The sequence below is a fragment of the Triticum urartu genome, chromosome 7A (genome assembly GCF_056163025.1).
Source record: "Triticum urartu cultivar PI428250 chromosome 7A, HENAU_Tu73, whole genome shotgun sequence".
Taxonomy (NCBI): domain Eukaryota; kingdom Viridiplantae; phylum Streptophyta; class Magnoliopsida; order Poales; family Poaceae; genus Triticum; species Triticum urartu.
This window is the reverse complement of record NC_141879.1, coordinates 698,080,713-698,103,788: the sequence shown is the minus strand read 5'-3', so window position 1 is coordinate 698,103,788 and position 23,076 is coordinate 698,080,713. Positions and strand designations below refer to the sequence as shown.

At 45.6% G+C, this 23,076-nt stretch overlaps 3 protein-coding genes, 1 non-coding gene and 1 pseudogene across 5 annotated transcripts; all 5 read left to right on the top strand.

Moving 5' to 3' along the window:
• The first annotated feature begins 453 nt into the window (after positions 1–453).
• Positions 454–1,963, top strand: LOC125523719 (aspartyl protease family protein 2-like). The gene has a single exon (XM_048688781.2). The coding sequence runs from the start codon at positions 552–554 to the stop codon at positions 1,878–1,880; it is 1,329 nt and encodes a 442-aa protein (XP_048544738.1). The 5' UTR covers positions 454–551; the 3' UTR covers positions 1,881–1,963.
• A 3,882-nt stretch (positions 1,964–5,845) lies between these two features.
• LOC125524576 (two-component response regulator ARR12-like) lies at positions 5,846–11,335 on the top strand. Of its 2 annotated transcripts, XM_087537385.1 has the most exons (6): positions 5,846–5,914; positions 6,024–6,192; positions 6,284–6,436; positions 8,257–8,616; positions 8,711–8,787; positions 10,849–11,335. In XM_087537385.1, exons 2-6 carry the CDS (start codon positions 6,045–6,047, stop codon positions 10,900–10,902), a joined length of 792 nt encoding a protein of 263 aa, XP_087393511.1. In that variant the 5' UTR covers positions 5,846–5,914; positions 6,024–6,044; the 3' UTR covers positions 10,903–11,335. The 2 variants fall into 2 exon arrangements, with proteins under 2 accessions (XP_087393511.1, XP_048545566.1); XM_048689609.2 differs by lacking the exon at positions 10,849–11,335 and having other exon boundaries at positions 8,711–10,785.
• TRNAE-CUC (transfer RNA glutamic acid (anticodon CUC)) lies at positions 11,126–11,198 on the top strand. The gene has a single exon. It is a non-coding gene; the product is annotated as a tRNA-Glu (tRNA).
• Positions 11,336–12,919: 1,584 nt separating the features above from the next.
• LOC125519368 (aspartic proteinase CDR1-like) lies at positions 12,920–16,531 on the top strand (annotated as a pseudogene).
• A 2,983-nt stretch (positions 16,532–19,514) lies between these two features.
• Positions 19,515–20,905, top strand: LOC125521757 (uncharacterized; the record flags this gene model as incomplete). Its single annotated transcript, XM_087535789.1, has 4 exons — positions 19,515–19,581; positions 19,730–19,774; positions 19,991–20,066; positions 20,265–20,905. Coding segments are annotated over 4 exons (231 nt in total), but the record flags the coding sequence as incomplete, so codon positions are not given.
• Positions 20,906–23,076: the final 2,171 nt, after the last annotated feature.

Sequence of the window (23,076 nt, the reverse complement as noted above, 5' to 3'; positions counted from 1 at the left end):
AAATCCCAACTAGGGATTTTGGATTCACAATAAATGCAGTCAAGCCCTTCTCTACATGGATGTGGGCCTTTTAAGAACAAAAATATTTTCGTAGAATTGAACGAAATTACAACCAAGGGTTACATGGGTTGATCTACACCGTAATAACTTGGTCCCATCAGATGCACATCTTGTATTTTTTGATTAATATGGATATTAAATGGACAGATCTAAACCATAATAACTCGGGCCCACCAAATTAATGTCTCGTATTTTCTGATTAACATGAGAACTTCTAGAGTCTCTAATGTATAGATAGATAGATAGACCGATAGATGCATAGATATAAATAGATATATAGATACATATAGATAGATTTATAGATGTATTGTTATAGATAGATAGATACATAGAAATGCAGCCAAATCCTTGTGTACATAGAAGTGTACAAGGGATATGCAAATCTCAACAAAGGATTCTTGGTTCATTATAAATGCAGCCAAGCCATACACAAAAGAGTGCTCACTATTGTGTGCACGAGCCAACAAGTTAACTCTCCAACAGCCACATCCATGGACCTCTCCAATCACGCTCTTCTCCTCCATCTGGTGCTTGCGGCGCTCCTCCATCCTGCCGTCGTCGTCGCTGTTGACGATGCCACATCAGGCCGCAGCAAGGGCTTTAGCCTGCGCCTGGTCCCTAGCCCCGGCTGGAACAGTACCATCCATGTCGACGACGACGGGTTCGTGCACCTGAACGAGCCAGTTGAGCACGCCCCCAACGTGCTTCGGCCGCACATTCCTCACAAAGAGAGGTACAACATCATCACCACCGTCGGGACGGGCCATGGCTGCCGAACGTACACCCTCGCGATGGAGATGACCCAGAGCCTGACGTGGATGCAGTGCGTGCCGATCCAAAACCCGTTTGAGCAGGTGCCGCCGCCCTTCGACCCGACGGCCTCGCCGTCATTCCACCCACTCGCGCCCACCAACCACCTTTGCTCCCCGCCGGGGGGCATCGTGTGCAGGTTCAGGAGCAACCCCATGTTCCTCGGTGTCGCGAGTGCAAGCGGTGTGCTCGGCCATGAGACCATGTCCTTCGCGGCCTCGGGCCATGGCGCCGCGGCGGCGGTCGAACCCGCCGTCGTCATCGGCTGCGCGCACACCAGCGAGCGTTTCAGAAGCCACGGAGTGCTTGCCGGCATCCTCGCCCTGGGCAAGACGTATCCATCGCTCATCTGGTTACTGGGCCGTGGCGGCTTGCATCGCTTCTCGTACTGCCTCTTCTTCCCGTTCACGCAGGGGAACCGGCACGGGTTCCTCCGGTTCGGCAGCGACATCCGGGTCGACACGAGGCACATGAAGAGCACCAGGCTGCTCTACCCCGAGGTGAGCGCCTACTACGTCAACCTCGCCGGCATCAGCTTTGGCAGGACGCGGCTGGGCGGCAACCTGGCGGAGGTGTTCAGGCGCCGAAAGCTCGCGGATGGCAGTTGGCACAGTGGTTGCGTGCTTGACGCCGGGATGTTCTGGGGGGGTACGTTCATGATCAGGCCTGCGTACGACATCCTGGAGCGCGCCCTGGCGGAGCACGGCAGGAGGCTCGGGGTGCCGCGCGTACCCCGCCACAACTTCGGTCTCTGCTTCCGCGCGACGCGCGCCATCTTGTCGCACTGGCCGACGGTGACGCTGCACTTCGAGTCCGAGCAGGACCTTGTGCTCACGCCGAATAAGCTGTTTGTCCTGCAGGATCAAGACATGTGCCTCACCGTGAAACCGCACCCGCAGATTACTGTCATCGGCCCAGCGACGCAAGTGGGCACGCGCTTCGTCTACGACCTCGCCGCCGGCAGGGTGTACTTCGCCCCTGAAAACTGCAATGCCGACACTGGCGTCTAGGATTGATCTTCTGTTCCTGTAGCGGTCAACCCAATTCGATGTGGTTAACCGTCTGTCTCTGAAATAAAAGGGAAATTAAACTATATTGAGAGTGCAATAACTAACAAACAAAAAGATCAAATATCTTTCTTATAGAAAAATGCCGACGGTGCTCGAGCTGCAGGGAGCTCGTTTTCAAAATACAAATTTCCGCAGCGTGAAATTTTTCGGTTTCTTGAACACACATACACATGTACACTAAGTATGTGCACAATTTCATAACGTTGTACTTTCATGCATGGAGTACAAAAAAGGGAGAATACGTATTTCCAAAAGGGCCGACCATTTTTGTTGGCCGGACGGAATTTTGTTTTCTTAATTACAGCCTACAAATCATAATATTTTCTGAAAAAGGGTTTTCCCGCTTTATAAATAAAGCAACTTCCACCAATCACACGATAACTGCTGGGGCGCACCGCACATCAAGCCCAAAAGAGAAAAAAGAAGAACAAAATGCCAACAACAGCAACTCGGCAAAGCACAGATGATCCGCCGCCGCTACGCCCTCCTGATTCGTCCCACCACACACCAAGGCTCCGAATCGCCGCGCAACCAAGCAGTACCTCCAAGAAGGGATGCGACGTCGATCGACGACGCTGCTGCCCGGACATGTCCTAGGGTTTCCCCCGGCACACGGAGAAGAGTGGAGGATGGGTAACACCTACGCCCATCAGGAAGGAAAGGTGACGCCCGCAGGCGACACCGCGTCGGCGCCGGAAGAACCGGCAGGGATTTCTCCCGCATCCCAACCACCACTATACGTCCGATCCGGAGCCAACCAGCCAGCTAGCCACCAACCAGCATACGCCACCACGGTCTTGAGGTCATCCATGCCGTCTCATTGAGACCGCCATCACGAGGCCTAGAGGATGGAAAGAGGAGCGCCAGAAATCGGGAGGGGCAGCATCGGAGCCGCGCCGGAGGGAACCACCTGCACTGCCATCGTGCGGAAGGCCTGTGCCTCCAGCACCGTCGCAGGTGCCGACCGGACGCGGCCGCAGCGGCACACCAGGCCACCTGGGCCCGGCCAGGCCCATCTCGGGCCCGCAAAGCCGCTGCCGCCCCGCTGCAGCAAGCCGGCGATGGCGCCGCCCCCACCCAGCCTTCCTACGCCCGAACTCCACCTCCAGGGGGCTCCGCCGTCGATGAGAAGCCGCCAGCCCACCGCGCATCCAACCTCCCACGCCTGCGCCGGGTTGCCCCACCGCTGCCTGAGCACACCACCAGGAAGCGCGCCGCCCCGCGCAGGTCGCCTCCGAGAGGGGAAAAGAAGGGACCTCCGCCACCGGCGCCGCCCGGGGCAAGCCTGGCCCCGCACGCCGGCGACGGCGGGGGAGAGGTGGCGAGGGAGGGCCTCTGGAGAAGGGGACGGAGGCGCGGTCGGCCGCCCGCGGGGAGGCGGTGCGGTCGCGAGGGAGGGGGGCATATAACTTCACGGCAGTGACTCTTCGTGTGTCTCTCTGCCTTCACAAATCATAATATTTTGAAATGAGTTTTCACACATTCATGCAGAATACATATAAATTTCCATGGATTGTTTTTTATTTTTATTTTTTGATACTTTAAAATGGGTTTTGTGATTTTTTTTTTCAAAATAGCGGCCTCCCTGATGCTTGAGCACCGAAAGACCGCACTGAAGACTTGTCATGCTTTGCACTTGCGTGTTAATCCCTTCTTACTTAGCATCACCGAAAGACCGCACTGAAGACTTGTCATGCTTTGCACTTGCGTGTTAATCCCTTCTTACTTAGCATCACCGAAAGACCGCACTGAAGACTTGTCATGCTTTGCACTTGCGTGTTAATCCCTTCTTACTTAGCATCACCGAAAGACCGCACTGAAGACTTGTCATGCTTTGCACTTGCGTGTTAATCCCTTCTTACTTAATGTCTCTCACAAAATTCCCAAAATGGGCATAAATTCCATCACTTCTCAAATGAGACTTTTTTTGTAACTTGGGAGATGTTCGTAAATACCACTTGGTCAATTGGGGTTTGTCTTAGCAATCTTTTGGAGGAACGGGTCTTACCAATGTTGGGGATTTCAATATGCACTCCTGGCCTCTTAGGGTAAAACATAGCGCGCGCCTATAGTTCAGGCGGCTGAGAAATACAGTCACCTTATATTTGTTGTTCCACCATCCCACCTGTGCCCCTCACCCTTGTCCCCTGGGTTGTTTATTTTTCTTCTCCTCTTGGACTAGCCTTTCATTTGTTTGCCATTGACTCCTACCCTTCTCCTCTGTTTTTTTTTCTATTGGGCATCCTATTCGTCTACGACCTCACTGCCAGCAGGGTCTACTTCACCCCCGAGAACTGCAATGCCGACACCGGCGGCCAGACTTGATTCCTTCGTTTTTGTAATGGCTAACCCAATTTGCTGTCATCAGTTTTGGAGAGTGCAATAAATAAACAAAAAAGATCAATGCCAAATATCTTGGATTGTGATGTCGTCCCAAGGCATCTGAGCTGCCATTTCCGGCCCGAAGCTCAATCTGTCCATTTTGGTTTTGGACCGGTCTAGCTCGGTTGGACTGACTTTTGGCCCAAGACCAATACGAAGTCGCTAGGGGAGAGGAGAGGACTTAGACGCAGAGTCTCTCTCTTCCCATCACCCTGAGCCGCCACCCGCTCAAGCTGCATGAGGGCACGACTAGCGCCGCCTCCGTCGGCCACCGTAGACCACCTCCGTCAACCATCGCCCGTCTCCAAGCGTCACCATGGAGCACCTCCTCGGCTCGTTACCGTCGACCATGAAGCTGCAGGAAGCATGGGACGAAGCCGGCCCCGATGCATGTGCACGTCGTCGTCGTCTCCCATGGTTCCTCGTTGAGCGACATGAGGAGGTAGCTAGATCGTCTCCTTCGTCATCGTTCCTCCATCCCTTCCCACGCACGGGCATGGGCACAACCAGCACCACACCGGCCAACGCGCACGGCACGGTCAAGGCGAATGTCAGCAGTCCAGTGTAGGCGAACGTGCTAACTTTGAGACAATTTTTTTTTAAAAAATATGGGCTTATTGGCCCTGGGCTCCAAATCGCCTCACTCATTGAACCAACCATCTATTAGTTCATAATATCACAGCGTGATGCAATTAGTGAGACAATGAACATACGCTTTCGGTGCATCAGAATAATTTCATTAGAATTGAGGCGAAGGCATTAATTTGAGATATGACCTGTGGTGAAGGCATTAATCTGAGATATTACCTGAACAGTGCTAAGAGCCCTTTTTGAATACAGATGATAAATATCATGTAGCTCCAACATTAGGTGAGAAAGCAACAAAAACACAACCAGGAACATAGACTGGGTCATGGGCTATGCCAGGAACAGATATGTTGACATTTGCGAATGCAATGGAAACAAAAAGGGAAATTTGATGGAGGGGAACGAAACCAAAAACGGCAGAAACTATAGACATCCATTGCCTGGACCACAGAAAATCCACACCTTCGATCTCTGTAGTTCTTTCTCTCTTCTTTTTAAACGCGCGATAATATTTCGTACGGACCACATTTTCACCGTTTGAGACGATGAAGGCACTCTCAATCCGTCCCGGTCAAAGGAAGTAAAAGGATACTCTCTCCATGGCCATGCAACCGAACAAAGCAAGAGACTACTCTCCTTTGTAATTCAGATGATATCTTCGTGCTCGAACATTTGCTGAGAAAACAACAAAGCAAAAAAATAACAAGACGGCCCGTGGTTTTGCTCTCCTCTCATGGAAGAGGAACCATGGGCCGATGGCACAAGCAGACACAAACATTGACATCGCCAAAACAAATGCAGTAGCTGCAGAAATTATGGAGTAAGAAAGTCTTTGACCTCTGGAGCGCAAGACTTCAACTCCTTCCACCCACCCCTCCTCCCCTCCTACAAATAGACCCCCGCATCTTCCAGCCCATCTCACCACTGCAGTCCTGCTCTCCTCTGAAATCTGCAGTTCTGTTCTGCCTACAGCGAGGAAGCCTCCCCGTTGTTTCTTAATAGAGGTGGGAAAGGAGGGACCTATCCAATAGAGGTTTTCGGGTTATGTTCTTACATTGCTGCCTCCCCGTTGTTTCTTAATCACTCTTTTCTTGATGGTGTTTTCTTTGACAGGTGGGAAGAAGTTGGGAAAACATGGCCGCGATGGGTGGGAACCAGAGGCAGATGATGGAGGATGCGGCGGAGGACAAGTTCCCGGAGGGGTTGCGCGTGCTCGCGGTGGACGACGACCGTGTCTGCCTCAAGGTACTAGAGGTCCTCTTGCGCCACTGCAAGTACCAGCGTGAGTCTCTTGATCTCTCCACTTTGCCATGGTTCATTAGATCAGAATCCGAGCCTTTTTGTTTCTCTGAATAATGCTCGCTGCTATGCAGCAACAATGGTGATGGATGCCAAGAAGGCGCTGAAGATACTCAGGGCGGGGAAGGAGCAATTCGACCTGGTCCTCACCGATGTGCGCATGCCGGACATGGACGGCTTCCAGCTCCTCGAGCTCATCGGCCTCGAGATGGATCTGCCCGTCATCAGTACACTCACTACTCAACCCGAAGTCCTAATTCTATTTTTGCATGTACAATTGTTTTTAAGGAGTACTTTTACTCCTGAATCTTCAAAGATACACTAAAAGTATATTTATTCCTTTAATTGGGCAGCATGTGAGATCCTATATTTTTAGGATGACTTTATGAAATCACATACAGATGCACAGCATGCGCACACTATTTTGAACTTGGGCTTTGAGAAGATCTAAAGAGTAGGGTCCCCAGCCTAGACCAGCGGGATCCCATCTAACCGTTCATCCGCTCGATCGGATGGCCAGTGTGATAGCAGAGGAGAGGTGGATTGACACATGAGTTAGGAGGGGGGCGTGGGATCCAGATCTCATCTAACCGTTCATCCTTTTGATTGGATGGCCGGCAGGGCAGGTAGCAGAACTGAGGTGGATCGACACATGAGTTAGGAGGGGGAGCGCAGGATCCATACATAGTGGTGTCGGTTCATCACCCGAACTAATAGGATCCTATCTAACCATACATCCATCAGATCGAATGGCTAGTGGGGGAGGGGAATGGACGTGGATAGGTTAGCACATGAGTTATGAGATTCCATTATAATTGTTGATTTCAATAATTGTGTTGATTGTGTTTAGTATGCTAGAGACATGGTCATGCATTCCAAATAATCAAGCAACAAGATGTGTTTTTTCTATAGGAACTGCTTCTATTTTCGATCAATTTATCACCCAATTGCATGCAAAGATGTCGTCTGCATTCTATATACATTTGTTTTTACAAATTTAATAATTAATGCGGAAGTCTAGAGTTCAGTATCATGCATACGATATATATGGGTAATTATCATTCCAATGTAATGTAGACCCCACTATGTACTTGTTTGATGGGTGCATTTATGGACATAATTTAATTTGGTATCCTAAAAATTGTAAAATCCTAGTCATAAGAATTAAATCTATAATATATCTTTTTCGTGATATGACCAAATTATATTTAATTATTTTCTAAACTATCTTAAATTTCTAGTCCTTCCAATTACAGAAATTATACAATTGCACCATACATGTTTTCTATGGTGGCATGAGTAATACAATTCCAAAAACAGAGAAGTTGTACTGACATTATTCAAGGATTATGCATCTTTAATCTCCTTGAGTTTGTTAGTAGTTAAAACTATCTACTCTTAAGAATAGCATATAAAGTAGGAGTGCCACTTCTAAGAAGATACATTGAGTAGGTCACCCATGTATCATATAAAAATCATGCAGATTAGTTTTGCTAAACTAGAAAACTATTATGCTGTTACATTATTTTTGACAGAAAGTGCAACCACAAATATTTATTTTCCTAAATTGTAATAAAATCCCCATAGATAATACTGCTTACCATATAAAAACTAATATGTGTGACCGCTTACCATGCTCAGAACATTGTTTGGGTCGACAACTGTTATCTAGTACGCTAGAGAAACATGGTCAACAATAGTAATTGATCTTGTGGTTCACCAATAGATTTATGTGATGATCTGATTTACCTAGTTGGAACATGTTGTGATGATGGTTTAGGCATTGTGTTATGCTTTTTTTTAGCCATTATATTGAGTGTATGAATGTTTTCCCATTTAGTTTGCATTGAAACATCAGATTTATTGTAGTCGTGATATCATTTGAAAATCATGTGTAACATATTTGCTTCCCCACTTGCACGACACATTGGAAAACATCAAACTCATTTTTCTGTCTATAAGCACTTAGACAAAATTTATGTTCGGTTAATAGATTTTTGTGAACGTTTGAATTCCAAAGCTAAGCCGTTGGTCGTATGGCATGCAGTGCTATCAGTGGATTGCGACAAGAAGGCCGTGATGAAGGGGATAAATCATGGGGCGTGTGACTATTTGATGAAGCCAGTGCATACCAACGAGCTCAAAAACATATGGCAGCATGTTCAAAGTAGGAGAAGATCCCAAGCAATAAGCCACATGAGTAGAGATAATGATGACGACCAGAGAGTACATCCTGGGACGCTTGCCAAGAATAAGGACTCCAAGAGTAAGAGCAATGAAAAAGATGGTTCTAACGAGAACAAAGAGAGCACTCGTGCATCCACTACCCACAAGAATACAAGGGTGAAATGGACAATTGAGCTTCATAACAAGTTTCTAGAAGCTATCAACCAGATCGGCCTTGATAGTAAGACACCATATTTTTTGCCTCATTCATTGACACAACACTTGTGGTTATTTGGTATTTATCATTAACAAATATTTTGATGACATTTTTGTAGAGGCTGCTCCAAATAAGATATTGGAGCTGATGAATGTGGATTGCCTCACTAGAGATAATATTGCGAGTCATCTACAGGTTTATTTTTTATCCCCGTGCTTAATTTTGATGTTTGCATTACTATTATTCATAGTCTAACATTTTTTCATATATCAGTACAAGCTTTTATTTTGTAAGAACATAACAATCAAAGCTTTAGTAATGCACTGATCACGAACATGTGTGTGATTGTAATTCCTTTTGTCCCTGGAAATGTAAGGCATATCTTGTACAATGCATGACACGCACATTCTATTAGAAGTTGTGCAACACTTTTAGTTCTTTTTGTTCCCACATTCTATACAGATCTAGCTCCTCCTATAGTGCATGCATAGTATCATTCCCAACACACCCATCATAGGCATCGTGCACATGACATGCACTTTATGAAGGTAGAACGGTAGTATGACAACACAATTTCATAAAAGATCTGCAACACGGCCATGGTAAGTGTTTGCGGTAGGTCCGAGGAAATTCCCACCGCCGAGTTCCACATCTACCAGTCGCCATCCTCTCTCCGGGGCTAGCCCAACGACCATAATACGGAGGCCGCCCTCTGCCACCTCAGCATCCTCGACTTCACGTGACTCCAACTCTCGGATTGTATCCCCCGACACGACCACGTCTTCCACCTCGTCGTCTCCTACCACCTGCAGAGGCGATGGGGCTACTAGTCCTGCGCCTACATCTGGGGGACCCACGTCAATGTCAACCGCGAGTCCTTCCTCAACACAACAGACATTGAACTCCAACCCATGACGGAGCACAAGGAGCTCCCTCCCAACTTGAACTCGGACGCGGGTACCTACACCGTCTTGCAATTCATAGAAATGTGTATCCACCCCGAGTTCCATGTCAAAGACATGTTGTCGTCAAATGTGTCGGATGCGATTGAGAAAGCAATGGTGGGGTTAGCGCATAAGTTTGGCTGGGCGCAGCTGATCTGGGACCTAGTCCAGAATGAGATTCTCGAATTGTCAACCAGGGATGATAAAAATTCATACTTCGGGGGTGCATCTTCTCAGACTCATTTGGGTAAAGGATCCGGATGTGTTCGGGATGATGGACAGGATGGTGGACATGATTAAAAAAACTCATTCATGAGGAATTTCATACACAGCCACAGGTGTCCAAACTAGTGGGGCCTGGGGATGAAATGTCAACAGTTGTTCAAGTTCAACAGCAAAACCCTCTAAAAATAGCAAGCCATGGTGGTACAACTGCTGACGATGTTCAACTACTGGAGCTGGAGATGTCATTTTTTGTTCTTGATTTTCATCAAATGCGTGCACTCTTGTTGATTCTAGAGAACTGCATCGAACGTCACACGCCTCCCTTATATAATCCTTATCCACCATGAATCCTAAGCACCAACTGTTGTCTTACGCCAATTTGATGGGGCTCCCTCCAAGCCGGCGGCTCTCTCCACTCTAGTGGCTCCCTCCATGTGTTGTTCACCATACAACAACAAACCAAGATTCATGCACAACGTCGAGACCAGCAGCGGAGGTGGGTCCAGTGAGTGTTTCTCTGCAGCAATCAAGACCGGCGTGTAGATGTGGATGGCGACATGGCTGCCTATGGGACTTGAGAAATTTTATCATTGTTCTCACAGGCAAAACTGGCGAGGTCATTTTTCTTTCTCCAATCAGTATCAGGTAGTTTGTCTATAAATGAAGTTCTTTCGTCGGGGCTTTATATTGTTTTTAAGAATATATCAGATGTGGTGCAACTTAAAGTCTTAGTTCTTAAAGACTAATTTCATTGAAGACTCGACATGCAAGCTCCTCCTCTTTACTAGTTGATAAAAGAAAGACAGATTCACCCTGAACCTGAATCTCAATAATCTCTTTCGTAGTGTTAACTATTAAGGCTTCAGGATGCTTCTCTCGGTGATGGACAGTTATCTATATTTTTAGTTTGCTTCCTCCTAGTTTCTTTGGTAAAAGCAAATGCCTGTAAAAGCTAAGCCTTGGCAAGCTATTAGTTGCTTGATGAGCTAATTGCTACTTTGTTATGGTGACCTTTATGGAACCTTTTGATATTTATATGGCTGAGAGACACTGATGGTTGATGATTCCAGACTTTGATCAATTGTAGGGTTCAACTTCTACCTATCAATTGGGAGGCATATTGCTCGAATTTTCTCCCTAATTGGTATTCGATCATGCGTCGCCATGGTAAATTCTGATGTGTTATGGATCAAAGAGAGCTACAACGAGCAAATATAGCCTTTGCTCGGTTCAGGGATGTTGCCACCCTTGTCCGAATTCAAGCAAAGCTGCGATTCAGCTCTAACGTTCGTGTTGTTCTGTGTTGTGTACATGATAGACATACCACCTAAATAGATATGTTTTAGTATTGCAACTGCAACAATTCCGTCGTAGTCTAGGTGGTTAGGATACTCAGCTCTCACCCGAGAGACCTGGGTTCAAGTCCCCGCGACGGAACTCCTTTCATTTTGAAATTATTTTTTTCCTCTCTGCTTTCTGCTACTTGAACTCGTAACGCTCCTACGCTTCACGTCCGAGTCTGGAGCGGTTCCAGTTAATTTTGGCAGGTGAGCAATACATCTGAACAACGTTGATGCCTCGCTCTCTCTCATCTCTATTGTGACCGCTAACCAGCAAACTCCTTAAGCAGGTAACCTTATCAACCGTTGTTGCTACTGACGGGCCAACAATAGTTCCAGGTATAGAAAGCTCAACAGTAGATAGAAAAATATGAGGAAGGGGAATGCAACACGAATCAAGAAGCAAATCAAATTGAATGGTTAAAAATGTTAGTGAATTATAGTGAATAAAATAAGCTAGTACTACCAGCAAACTCCTTGTTTGAATCTCTCATGAGCAGGGCCCGACCCGGTCCCCTTTATTCTCTGGCAGTGATGCCGGCCTGGAGCAGAGGAGGGAGAGGTGCAGGGGGGTCCATGTACATAGTAATAGGTCTAGGTCGCCTGCCACAGTGACGTTTGGCTTCATGCCAGACTGGAGAGCGCCACCGCCGTATTAGAGCAGCGTGTGGCAGCTAGCGAGTGTTGTTCTTCCGATTGCACTGCTCCTTAGGTTGGGGCTTGAACTTTTCGGTGGATGTAACACCCTTCCAATCGCGGTGCTCCATGGACTTGGGCTTGAACTTGTCGGTGGATGTAACACTGGCGTCACCACTAATAATTTTGCATGCCTCCTTGATCTGGAGGATTGCCTACTCTTTCGGCTCATTCTTGAGTCACCATCGTGCTGATTGGGACCAACAACGGGGCGAGATAAGGTCGGGATCCCGTCGATTGGGTGCTGGTGATCCTTCTTCAATGTTTGCGATGGAGCCTTGGCACCCGCAGAACGTTCGATGGCATTCTTTCATAGCCTTTCCGGCAAATCCTCTGGCGAAGGGTGGAACTTTCGCATTTTACTAGCTCCCTCCCGGCAGATCTGCCGAAAGGGAGGCAGTGTAGAGACGGTGTGGTTGCCACTTCTATTTTCCCTGGCATGCGTAGCTGCTCGAGATACAGTGGTGGCGGTCATATTGTCGGAAGTTGTGTCGTGTACAGCGACGACAAGGCTTGGACCTCCATCGGAGCTGCAATTTGGACCCAATTACATTTTATATTCTAAGATTAGGGCCCTCATGAAAATGTCCAGACTGGTTGTAATTTCCTTTCTTTTTACGTCCTTGTTTGAGCTTTTGCAATGTGGCTGCTTTGAACTATGAAACCTTCTCGGACCTTTGTGCGCAAAGAAATGACATAAATTAATTCATCGTACATGAACGTGTGGAAAAGTTACTCAACAAGCGATTATCGACTCATAATAAATGCAGGAAAATCCTCCTCTCTACGTGGGTTGTGAAAGAGATATGAAAATCTCAACAAGGAATGTTGGATTCCTAATAAATGCAGCCATACCCACATTTACATGGAGGGTTGCAAGGTACGTGAAACCCAACCCGGGATTTTCTTTTTATTCACATTAAATGCGGTCAAACCCTTCTTTATATGAAGTGTGCAAGGGATACGCAAATCTGAACAAAGAATTGTTGGTTCATAGTAAATGCAGCCAAACCCACCTCCAACAGTCCGGCTGTCGAGATAAAATCATACTCACTATTGTGTGCACGAGCCAACAGATTAGCCAGCCACAGTTTGTCTGCATTGTTGCGACGGGTACCATCCATGGAGCTCGCCGCGCACGCTCTCCTCCTCCCTCTAGTGCTTGCGGCACTCCTCCACCTCGTCCTCATCGCCGTCGTTGTTGCTAATGCCAAAACAGGGTGTAGCGGTGGCTTCAGCATGCGCCTGGTCCCCAGCCCCGGCTGGAACAGTACCATCCACGTCAACTACGACGACTTCCTGCACCTAAACGGGCCAATTGGGCTCGACACCGCCATGCTCCGGCCGCACGTGCACCCTTTCCAAGGGAGGTACACCGTCGCCACCAGTGTCGGGACGGGCCATGGACACCATACGTACACCCTCGCGATGGAGATGACCAGCAGCCTGACATGGATGCAGTGTGTGCCGATCCAACACCCGTTTTAGCAGGTGTCGCCGCCCTTCAACCCGGCGACCTCGCCGTCATTCCACCCACTCGCACCCACGAACCACATTTGCTCGCCACCGGGGCACAACGTGTGTAGGTTCCATGCCACCCCCACCCTCCCCGGTGGCTCGCAAGCGAGTTGGGTGCTAGGTGCAGACACCCTATCCTTCGCGGCCTCGGGCCACAGCGCCATGTTGGTTGTCATTCCTACCGTCATCATTGGTTGCGCACACACCACCGCGAGTTTCAAGAGCCATGGGGTGGTCGTTGGCGTGTTTGGCCTGGGTAAGACGTACCCGTCGCTCATCTGGTTCCTTCATCGTGACGGCTTGCATCGCTTCTCCTATTGCCTCTTCGTGCCCGGGTCGGCAAACCAGCACGGCTTCCTCCGTTTCGGTAACGACATCCCGGTGGACACAAGGCACTTGAGGAGCACCAGGATGCTCTACCCTGAGGATAGCTCCTACTTCGTCAACCTTGTCGGCATCAGCGTCGACGGGTCGCGGCTGCACAGCAACCTAGTGGAGGTGTTCAGGCACCGACAGCTCGACGACGGCAGGTGGCATAGCGGGTGCGTGATCGACGCCGGGACACCCTAGGGTGTGATGGTCAAGGCTACGTACGACATCCTAGAGCACACCCTAGCAGAGCACGGTAGGAGGATCGGGGTGACGCGGGTGCCCCGCACCAGTCACCACCATCGGACTCTACTTCCGCATGACCCGTGCCATCCTCTCACAGTTGCCGATGGTGACGCTGCACTTTGAGCATGAGCAGGACCTCATGCTCTCGCCGAATAAGTTGTTCATCGCGCAAGAGCAAGACATCTGCCTCACCGTGTCACCGAGCACACACATCACCATGATCGGCGCGATACAACAACTGGGCAAGCGCTTCATCTACGACCTTGCCGCCGGTAGCTCTACTTCGCCCCCGAGAACTGCAATGCCGACACCAGCGGCCGGGGTTGATCTTCCGTTTTTGTAGCGGCCAACCCAATTTAGTTTTTAAAAAAAAACAATATTGTGAGTGTAATAAGCTGACAAAAAGAGCAAATATCTACAAACTAAAGAATGACTTTGCAGAAGGCTGAAATTCATTTTAATCGACTCCGCTGGCTTGTGGAGGGAAAAATATCTGGTGCTCCCGACAATGGGATGTTACGCAGCTCCTGGATCACCTTTGAGGGGGTCTGCTCCTGCATCACCTGGTGGGTTATATCTGAGGCAATGGCGAATCTACCGGTGAGGGTTCTATAGGCACGAACCTACCGTCCAAAATCACAATTATTTTTATTACTAAGCATCGACAGGCCCGGCCCAACAAAAGTAGGCCATCCGGCCCATGTAAGCAAATTAGGCAGCCCACACGACCGCATGAGTAGACATCATGTGAGCGGTTCTGAGCGCCCTTATGTCTTGCATTAAGCGAGACAGGAGCGCACCCCTCGCTGAAGGGAACCGCCAGTTGGGCCAGCCCACGCGCACAGGAAACACCACCCTGTTTTTTGTTTTATTTTTTTTTCACTTTTTTGTTTCTTTGGCTTTTTTACTTTTGTTTATATTTTAAAATATTATATGATGTTACATGGATAGTAAAAAACATAGTAAATTCTTTGACAATGTAGGAAATTAAAAACATGGATAGTAAAAAAAAGTATTTCATAATTACTAAATTTTATACATCGTTCAACTAGATTTTGTGCATAGCTTATTGGGGTGTAGAATAAGCTATTCTACACTCAGCTTAGAATAGTGTTACCCTATTGAACAAGTATATAAGAATGTAGAATGAAAAACTAAAAGACACAAAAAAACCAAATAAACAAAATAAACCAAAGGAAAAAATGTTGACAATGTATTCAGAAAATATGAATCTTGTATTTGAAAAAAGTTAATCCACATTTGAAAAATGTTGAAAACATATATTAAAAAATGTTGACCAAAAATAAGAAAAATGTTAAATTTGTATTGAAAAAGTGTTAAACTTGTATTAAAAAACTATTGTTGATATATACAAAAAAAATAGAATGAAAACAAAAATAAAAGAACCAAAGAAATGAAAAATGAAAAAGAAACAAAATAAACCAAAGAAAAAACTGAAGAAACAAATGTGAAGAATGAAAAAAAATGAAGAAAAGAAACAAAAGAAACAGAAAAAAAAGTGGAGAAAACTAAATAAAACAGAAAAATTGATGAAGAAAATTAGCTCTTTTACATTAAGTAGGCCGCGCCCTACAGTGCATCATGAACTCAACACAGAGCAAAGTGGCTAGCGTCGCTATCTCGTATCTAGGAGACCCGGGTTTGATCCCTGGCTGCGGTTCATTTTCTTCCATGTCATGTATTATTTTTACTAGCTATTTTTTGAGAATCTGCTATTATTACTACCTACGCGCGGGAATGGTCCAGCCCAACGCGACACGATAGAGGGAAAACCTTCAGTGAGACCAAACTACAGTCTCGCTTAAAGCTATAAATAGTCGCTGTGGGCGGCGGAAAATGCCAACGGAGGCCGAGCTCCAGTGTGCTCGTTTTCATATTTTACTTTTTTGGAGTGCGAAAAATTCCAAATTTATTTTTTGAACACACATGCACATGTATGCTATGTATATGCAAAATTTCACAGCATTATACGTTTACGTGTGGCGTAGAGAAAAAAGACAAATACACATTTTTAATGGGCCTTTTATTTTTGTTATTGGACCAGAAATTTGTTATTTTTGTACAGCCTACAAATCACAGCATTTTTTCGACGAAACTTAACACGTTCTTGCGGAATACATATATGTTTTCATGGAATTTTTTTCAGATTTTTTTCGAACTTTTAGATACACTTTTTGATTTTTTTCAAAATACCGAGCTCACTGGAGCTCGGCCTCCAAAAATCGGCACTCCTGTGGGCGGTTCCTATTTGGAACCCTGGCGGAGCATGGTAGGAGGATCGGGGTGATGCGAGTGCCCCGCACCAAGTTCGGCCTCTGCTTCTGCGCGACCCGTGCCATCCTCTCGCAGTTGCCGACTGTGATGTTGCACTTCGAGCACGAGCAGGACCTTATGCTCTCGCCGAATAAGATGTTCATCACGCAAGAGTAAGATATCTGCCTCGCCGTGTCACCGAGCACACACATCACCATCATCGGCGCGATACAGCAACTTGGCACACGCTTCATCTACGACCCTGCCGCCGGCGGGGTCTACTTTGTCCCCGAGAACTGCAATGCCGACACCGGCGGCCAGGGTTGATCTTTCGTTTTTGTGGTGGCCAACCCAATTTGGTTTTGAAAAAAAGAACAATATTGTGAGTGCAATAAGCTGACAAAAAGAGCAAATATCTACAAACTAAAGAATGACTTTACAGAAGGCTGAAATTCATTTTAATCGACTCCGCTGGCTTGTGGAGGGGAAAATATCCAGTGCTCCCGACAATGGGATGTTACGCAGCTGCTAGATCACCTTTTTTGGGGGGAATCTGCTCCTGCATCACCTCGTGCGTTATATTTGAGGCAGTGACGAATCTACCGGTGAGGGTTACATAGGCTCGAGCCTAACGTCCAAAATCACAAAATTATTTTTACTACTAAGCATCGATAGGCCCAGCCCAGCAAAAGTAGACCATCCGGCCCATGTAAGCAAATTAGTCAGCCCGCACGGCCGCATGAGCAAACATCGGGCGGGCGGTTCCGAGCGCCCCTATGTCTTGCATTAAGCGAGACAGGAGCGCACCCCTCGCTGAAGCCGGCCCACGCGCGGAAACACCACCCCGTTTTCTGTTTTGTTTTGTTTTTTGTTTTTGGCTTTCTTTTTTTACTTTTATTTATACTTTAAAATATTTTATATATATATATAGGACTGGACTATTTTATTACTAGTAACAGAATGTTATTCTGTTACCATCCGTCCCTATATACGCACGCGCGAAGAATTCATTCCACACACCATCCACCACATCCCGAGCCCCGATCCCATTTCTTCCAGCGCGCCGCCACCCCCAACCCCGCCGTCGTGCGCCGTCACCCCCAACCCCGCCGCCGTGCGCAGTCACCCCCGCCCGACCGCCGCGCGCCGCCGCCCTCGCCCGACCGCCACGCGCCGCCGCCCTCGCCCGGTCGCCACGCGCCGCCATCCTCATCCCCACCACCGGGTGTCGCCGCCCCCAGCCGGACGCGACCGCCGCGCCCTTGCTTCCATCCGCCGCCGCCCCATGCTTCCAGCGCTCGCCCCTCCACCCCCACTGGCCCTCTTCCCCAGCGCGCCACCAGGCCCTCCCCCACCGCCATCTTCCACGCGCCGCCGTCGCTAGTCCCCTGCCCAGCGCGCTGGGGGCCCTTCGCGTCCCATCTCCGGCAATGAGCCGCCCCTGCTGGACCCCGAGCGCGGCCGCCCCTCCGACTATGCTGAGTTCGTCAGTCCGTCAGTTCGCCGGTAGGAACCGCAGGTTAGGACCCCATCTTCCACCTCACCTACTCTCTACTGCAAGAGCAGCACAAGGAGGAGCCATGCACTTTTTTCTGTAGAATTTTGTATAATCTAGTTCATATTTGGTCTACTTGTGTAATTCCGTCAGTTCATGACAAGTATGTACTAATGATAGAAATATAGGTCATTTGTGAATCATGCTTGTTTCAGCGGGGAACAGATCCACGGCCAACGGACAAATTGTAAGCACATAGCAGTTCAAAAAAGAATTTGATGTGCAATAATGTACATGATTCGCCCCCCTGCGGTTTGGATTGTGGTGATTGTTTAGTTCCACAACATGCTCACGTAGCAGGTTGTTATGCTTGTGAAAGTTCAACATTTTTTTCAGATTTCTCTTTGGTGTGTGAGGACTAAAAGAATGCATTCTTTTTAGATTTTTCCTGTATTTGTTTGCAGAGAAAAGGAGAAAACTAGACTAATGTTCAAGGTTATTGAGCTTCTGACTTTAGATTCTGAACATCTTCTGTTACTTGCTACATACAAAGGGGGAAACTGATTCTGAACATCTTGCCAGGCTCCCTACTGGATGTCGGCGCCGGAGGGTAACGGACATCGTTGTCTCCCCACGCCCATAGACTTCTCTTCTCTCCTGCAATGCAAGGTTGGTTTTCCTCTTAAACATTCATACAGAACGAATTGAGCTACTCCGTACACTATGTTCCAAACTGAAGCTCAGACAAGGAGACAGGGATATATAGACAAAGTGTTTTCAGTATATGTAAACTACAACATATTATATCGAATACCACTGATAGTTCTTCTGTATTAAAAGGTACATTTTTTGTCTTTCAGTGATGTGTCATGTTGTACTGTTCTGTCTAGCTACATATGATGTTACTTGTTGGAGAAGTAGAATTACTTAATTGCATGGTAATCTGCTATACCAACGAATCATCGTAGTTAAACAATTCTTCCTTTGTTATATAGCTGTGAGGGAGCATTACTTGCATCTGAATTGGCTGATTGCATTGTTAAACTCTGGGATGTTGCGTCTAGCACAAAGGCCTTGAAGATGGATGACACGTAAGTTGGTTGGCTTGCTTGTAAAAGGCTCCTCTAGTCACTGAAAGTTTTATGTCTTATGCTGCCAACACTAAAGCGATATTTTGTAGTATCTGTACATACTGCTAACTGCATTTCCATTAACTCATAGTCTTGTATCAGTCCTGACATAACAATTTGGTTTATGTGGGTTTGAACTGTAGGGACGTGTGGAGCGAGCACTTTGGCAACGGAAAAATGAAAACAAAATGCAGGTGTTCGTCGCATGTGTCTGTTCAACGAGGGCTTCGGTGACGGTCCGCTGCTGGTGGCCGCCTCACCATGGTTAAGTTTGGCGTAGTCGCATGTGTTGCTTGCTGTTGTGGCCGTCTCCAGGTACATAGTGATGTTCCTATTAATGCATGTAGTGTTGCTCCGTTAAATCACTTGTTCATCTTGTTTGTTCCAACCACGCCGGATGCCTAGTACTAGTAGCTTGCACTAGCCTATACATGAAGCATCTCAAGCCGTTGTTAATAGATGTGAGTAGTACTGATTGTTTTGATTGAGTTGGCGTCTCAGATTATACTGGAGCATGTGTTTTCACAGAGAGTTTAGGTTCCAGATTGCCAAAAGTTTGAACATAGTGAGATGGATGGGAAACTACCAGACAAAGATGATATTGGACAAAGCAAAATTAGTAAAAGAAAGAAAATGCTAGAAGTTCAACTAGGGTAACTTGAAAAGTTCATGAAAAATAAAATATAGAAGTTCAGAGAAGAGGGTCGGAAAAAGATTTGGGAAAAGACACGCACCAAAAAAACATGGGAAATGTCAGTTCAAAAAAACTTGTCCTAAGTAGTTAAGAGTTTATTTGGAGTGGTTAGCAATTCAGGATCTTGGAATCCTATGTGGTCTCTGGTAAGGTATGCACAGAATGATATCTACCTCGATGAGTGTAATGTGTTTTCTCACTTCCAGGCCTGGGGATGTTTTTTCATTTGACATACTTCAAGTATTTTGTGGGTAAGTAAACCAATCATGTTTTTTGTAGTTTGGAGGAAAATCATAATAAGTTCTAAGGAAATAAATATAGAAGTTCATATTTTGAAACAAATGAAGTATTTGGAAAGTAAAATGAATTATTTCAAAGTACATATTTTTTTATGTTTCGTTGCGAATTTGTAATGTTACTGTACATGAACTTGTGCATGCTAATTGGTGGCTATTGTGTGTGTGCAGGGTACGTCCAACGACAACGAGCAGGTAGCAAGTGTATTGATGAGCAGCGGGACGGTGGCATGGAGCAGTTGAGTAGGTGTGCGTAGTTCAAGTTCACCAGTATTTGTAAATGCTGGTAGCAGTACTAGTATTTACAAATTTGTAACCTAAGAACTAAGCTTGATCTCGTTACTTCTATGGAAGCACTGACCTCGTAATTTTATTGGACCAACCACTAACTTGAGAATTAGACATGGTGCTCAGTGTATTCTCTCAATCTTGGTTGTTCTTGCAGTGCTTATAAGCTTGACATCTTTGATGAATCCAGCCCGAACTGAAGCCTGTCGGTGAGCCGGGCGCTGGGCCAACCACTGTCGTCTGTCTACCTCCTTCCCCGGTGAGCCCATGCTCTTCTGCTCTTGACGCTTTGAGCCGCCTGCAATTCTTTTCTCTGTTCGAAAATTCCCAAAGCATCAGTACTTTGTATCAGGATACACCATGTTATTTCTGCAAATTTCCATTATGCTTGTATGTCCAAAATGTGTGCATTTACTACTTTTGATTTGTTGTAGTGCAGATAAGTTACCCTGTTGCGGGTTGACCTGGAGGCGGCTCCTCCATGTCGACACAATTGCAGGACCAACGTGCTATTGACCACGCAAGCTTCCTCAAGGAGCTTGTGCCCAACGATACTAAAAGGAAAAATTGCTCCAGTATTGAACTACTTATTCAGTCATGCTATTACTGAGTGAAAATGGAGTGAAAGTGTATTGCAATTGATCTCTCTTAAACCCTGTCAATCCTCTATCTATCCTTTCTTTGCTTGTTTTTTGGTCTGTAATTCAAGAACTTTGACCTTTGTAATTTGGTTTTTGGTTAATTTGTTATGCCCAGTACAAACCATTAAATCTGAAGAGGCTTCTAATAGCAAGAAAATGTGCAGTCGGTGTGGTGTATATGTCATTCATGTATGAAAATTTGCAGTCGGTGTTGTGTATATGTTATTCATGTACATGTATTATATGTGTGAAGAAAATTTCTATATATGATGAGATGATTGCTAATTCTTCAAAGAAGGTATAGTACATGACAACTTGATGTGCATGCAAGAATAAAAAAATGGTTTGAATCAAAAATATTGATCAGTATGAATTAAAAACAATGATCAGTTTGAAAAATAAAAGATGGTTAGCTTTTGGTATTCTGTGACGTTGACTTCCAAGAAAATGTCCAAGTTCTGCAACTGATCTTTCCAGAGGGGACAAGGAGGTCAGTCCAGCAGGCGCATCTCAAGTGTCATGTCAGTGCGCCGCCAACCCGTCGCCATGCCTCTCTGCCGCATGTCGTGTCGTGCCGCCTTGCCATCAACCACCATTGTGGCTCAGCCCTGTAGTGCTTCCACGATCACCACACGCAGCTTCCTTCTATCATTGTCCTCGCACTGCTATCCTCAATATTGGCATTGCAAAAACACAGCAAGTTCACAATTAAAAAAGTTGTAAGTTCAACACGACGTCCCAGATAAGTTTGAGAAAAAAGCTCAAACAAAATAAAACCCAATGAAAAATCAAATGCTAAAAGTTCAAGTTGCAAAACAAGAGAAGTCCAAAACATCTTGCAAGAAAATTGAGTTAAAAAAACAAACACACGAAATTATTTCCTTTGTCCTCGCCCTGCTCTCCTAAATATTAGCATTGCAAAAACACAACAAGTTCACAATTAAAAAAGTTGTAAGTTCAACACGACGTCCCAGATAAGTTTGAGAAAAAAGCTCAAACAAAATGAAACCCAATGAAAAATCAAATGCTAAAAGTTCAAGTCGCAAAACAAGAGAAGTCCAAAACATCTTGCAAGAAAATTGAGTTAAAAAAACAAACACAAGAAATTATTTCCTTTTGAAAAAACATCATTCAGTTCGACGATATAAACCATGCAAGTTCGGGGACCATGATACCCAAAAAACAGAGTGAAGTCTAGTATGTGAAAACATGTTCAGTACAAAACCATACGAACATCAGTGCAAGTACTCTTTTCTTGGAACCATTCAAAATTACTCTGAAAAATATCTCAGTACAAACACACACATAGATCAGTACGAGTACTCTTTTTTCGGACAGAAAAACAACACGATGAGTCTCACCGTATTTCAAAATTACTCTTAAAAGATGGGAGCAAGTACAAAATCATAAAGACATCCGTTCAAAGTATTCTTTTTTCGGAACCATTCAAAATTACTCTGTGAAAAATACCTCAGTACAAACATAGACATAAATCGGTACGAGTACTCTGTTTTTTAGACACGAAAAAACAACACAATGGGTTTCACCTTATTCAAAATTACTTTTAAATTGTTTCGAAGTACAAAAAATGTTCAACATGACTAAGCTTTGCATTTTCGATAGCTATCCAACGGTATATTATTTGCCCCATTTCGACAAACTTTTTAATAAAAACCGCGTTCAAAACCAATTTTAACCGTATTTGAATTCGTATTTAAACCGAAAGGAATTAGAAAAAACTTTCTATACACAAAAGTTGCGCATTTTCCATAGCTTTCCAACGCCGTATCATTTGCGTCAATCCGACAAACCGTTTGCAAAAAATAGGAGAAAAAACATTTCGCCCAGAATTTCACCATTTTTCAAATTACTTTTAAATCATATACAATTTGAAAAAAAGTAGATATATGGAAGATGCGGATTTTCACAACCTTTCCAACGCCATCTCATTTGGTCAATTCTGACAAATCATTTGAAAATTAAGTCGAAAATACGATTCGCGTTTTTGGTTTTGAAAAAAACGTTTTTTTCAAAACTGCTCTTAAATCATAATTTTTTTGTAAAAACAAATTATAAGATTGTAATGTTGATGTCAAGAGCTTTCCAACGATATATTACACGTCCTGTTTCGATAAAAAAATTATAAAAAAATTTGAACTAAAAAAGACAATTTTTAAGAGCAACAGAAAGCATCAGTCAACCGCTCGAATTTCATCAGTTCAACCGCTTGAATTCATCAGTTCAAGTAGGGTAATAGAATAATATTCTGTTACACGTAACAGAATAGCCCAAATATATATATATATATATATATATATATATATATAT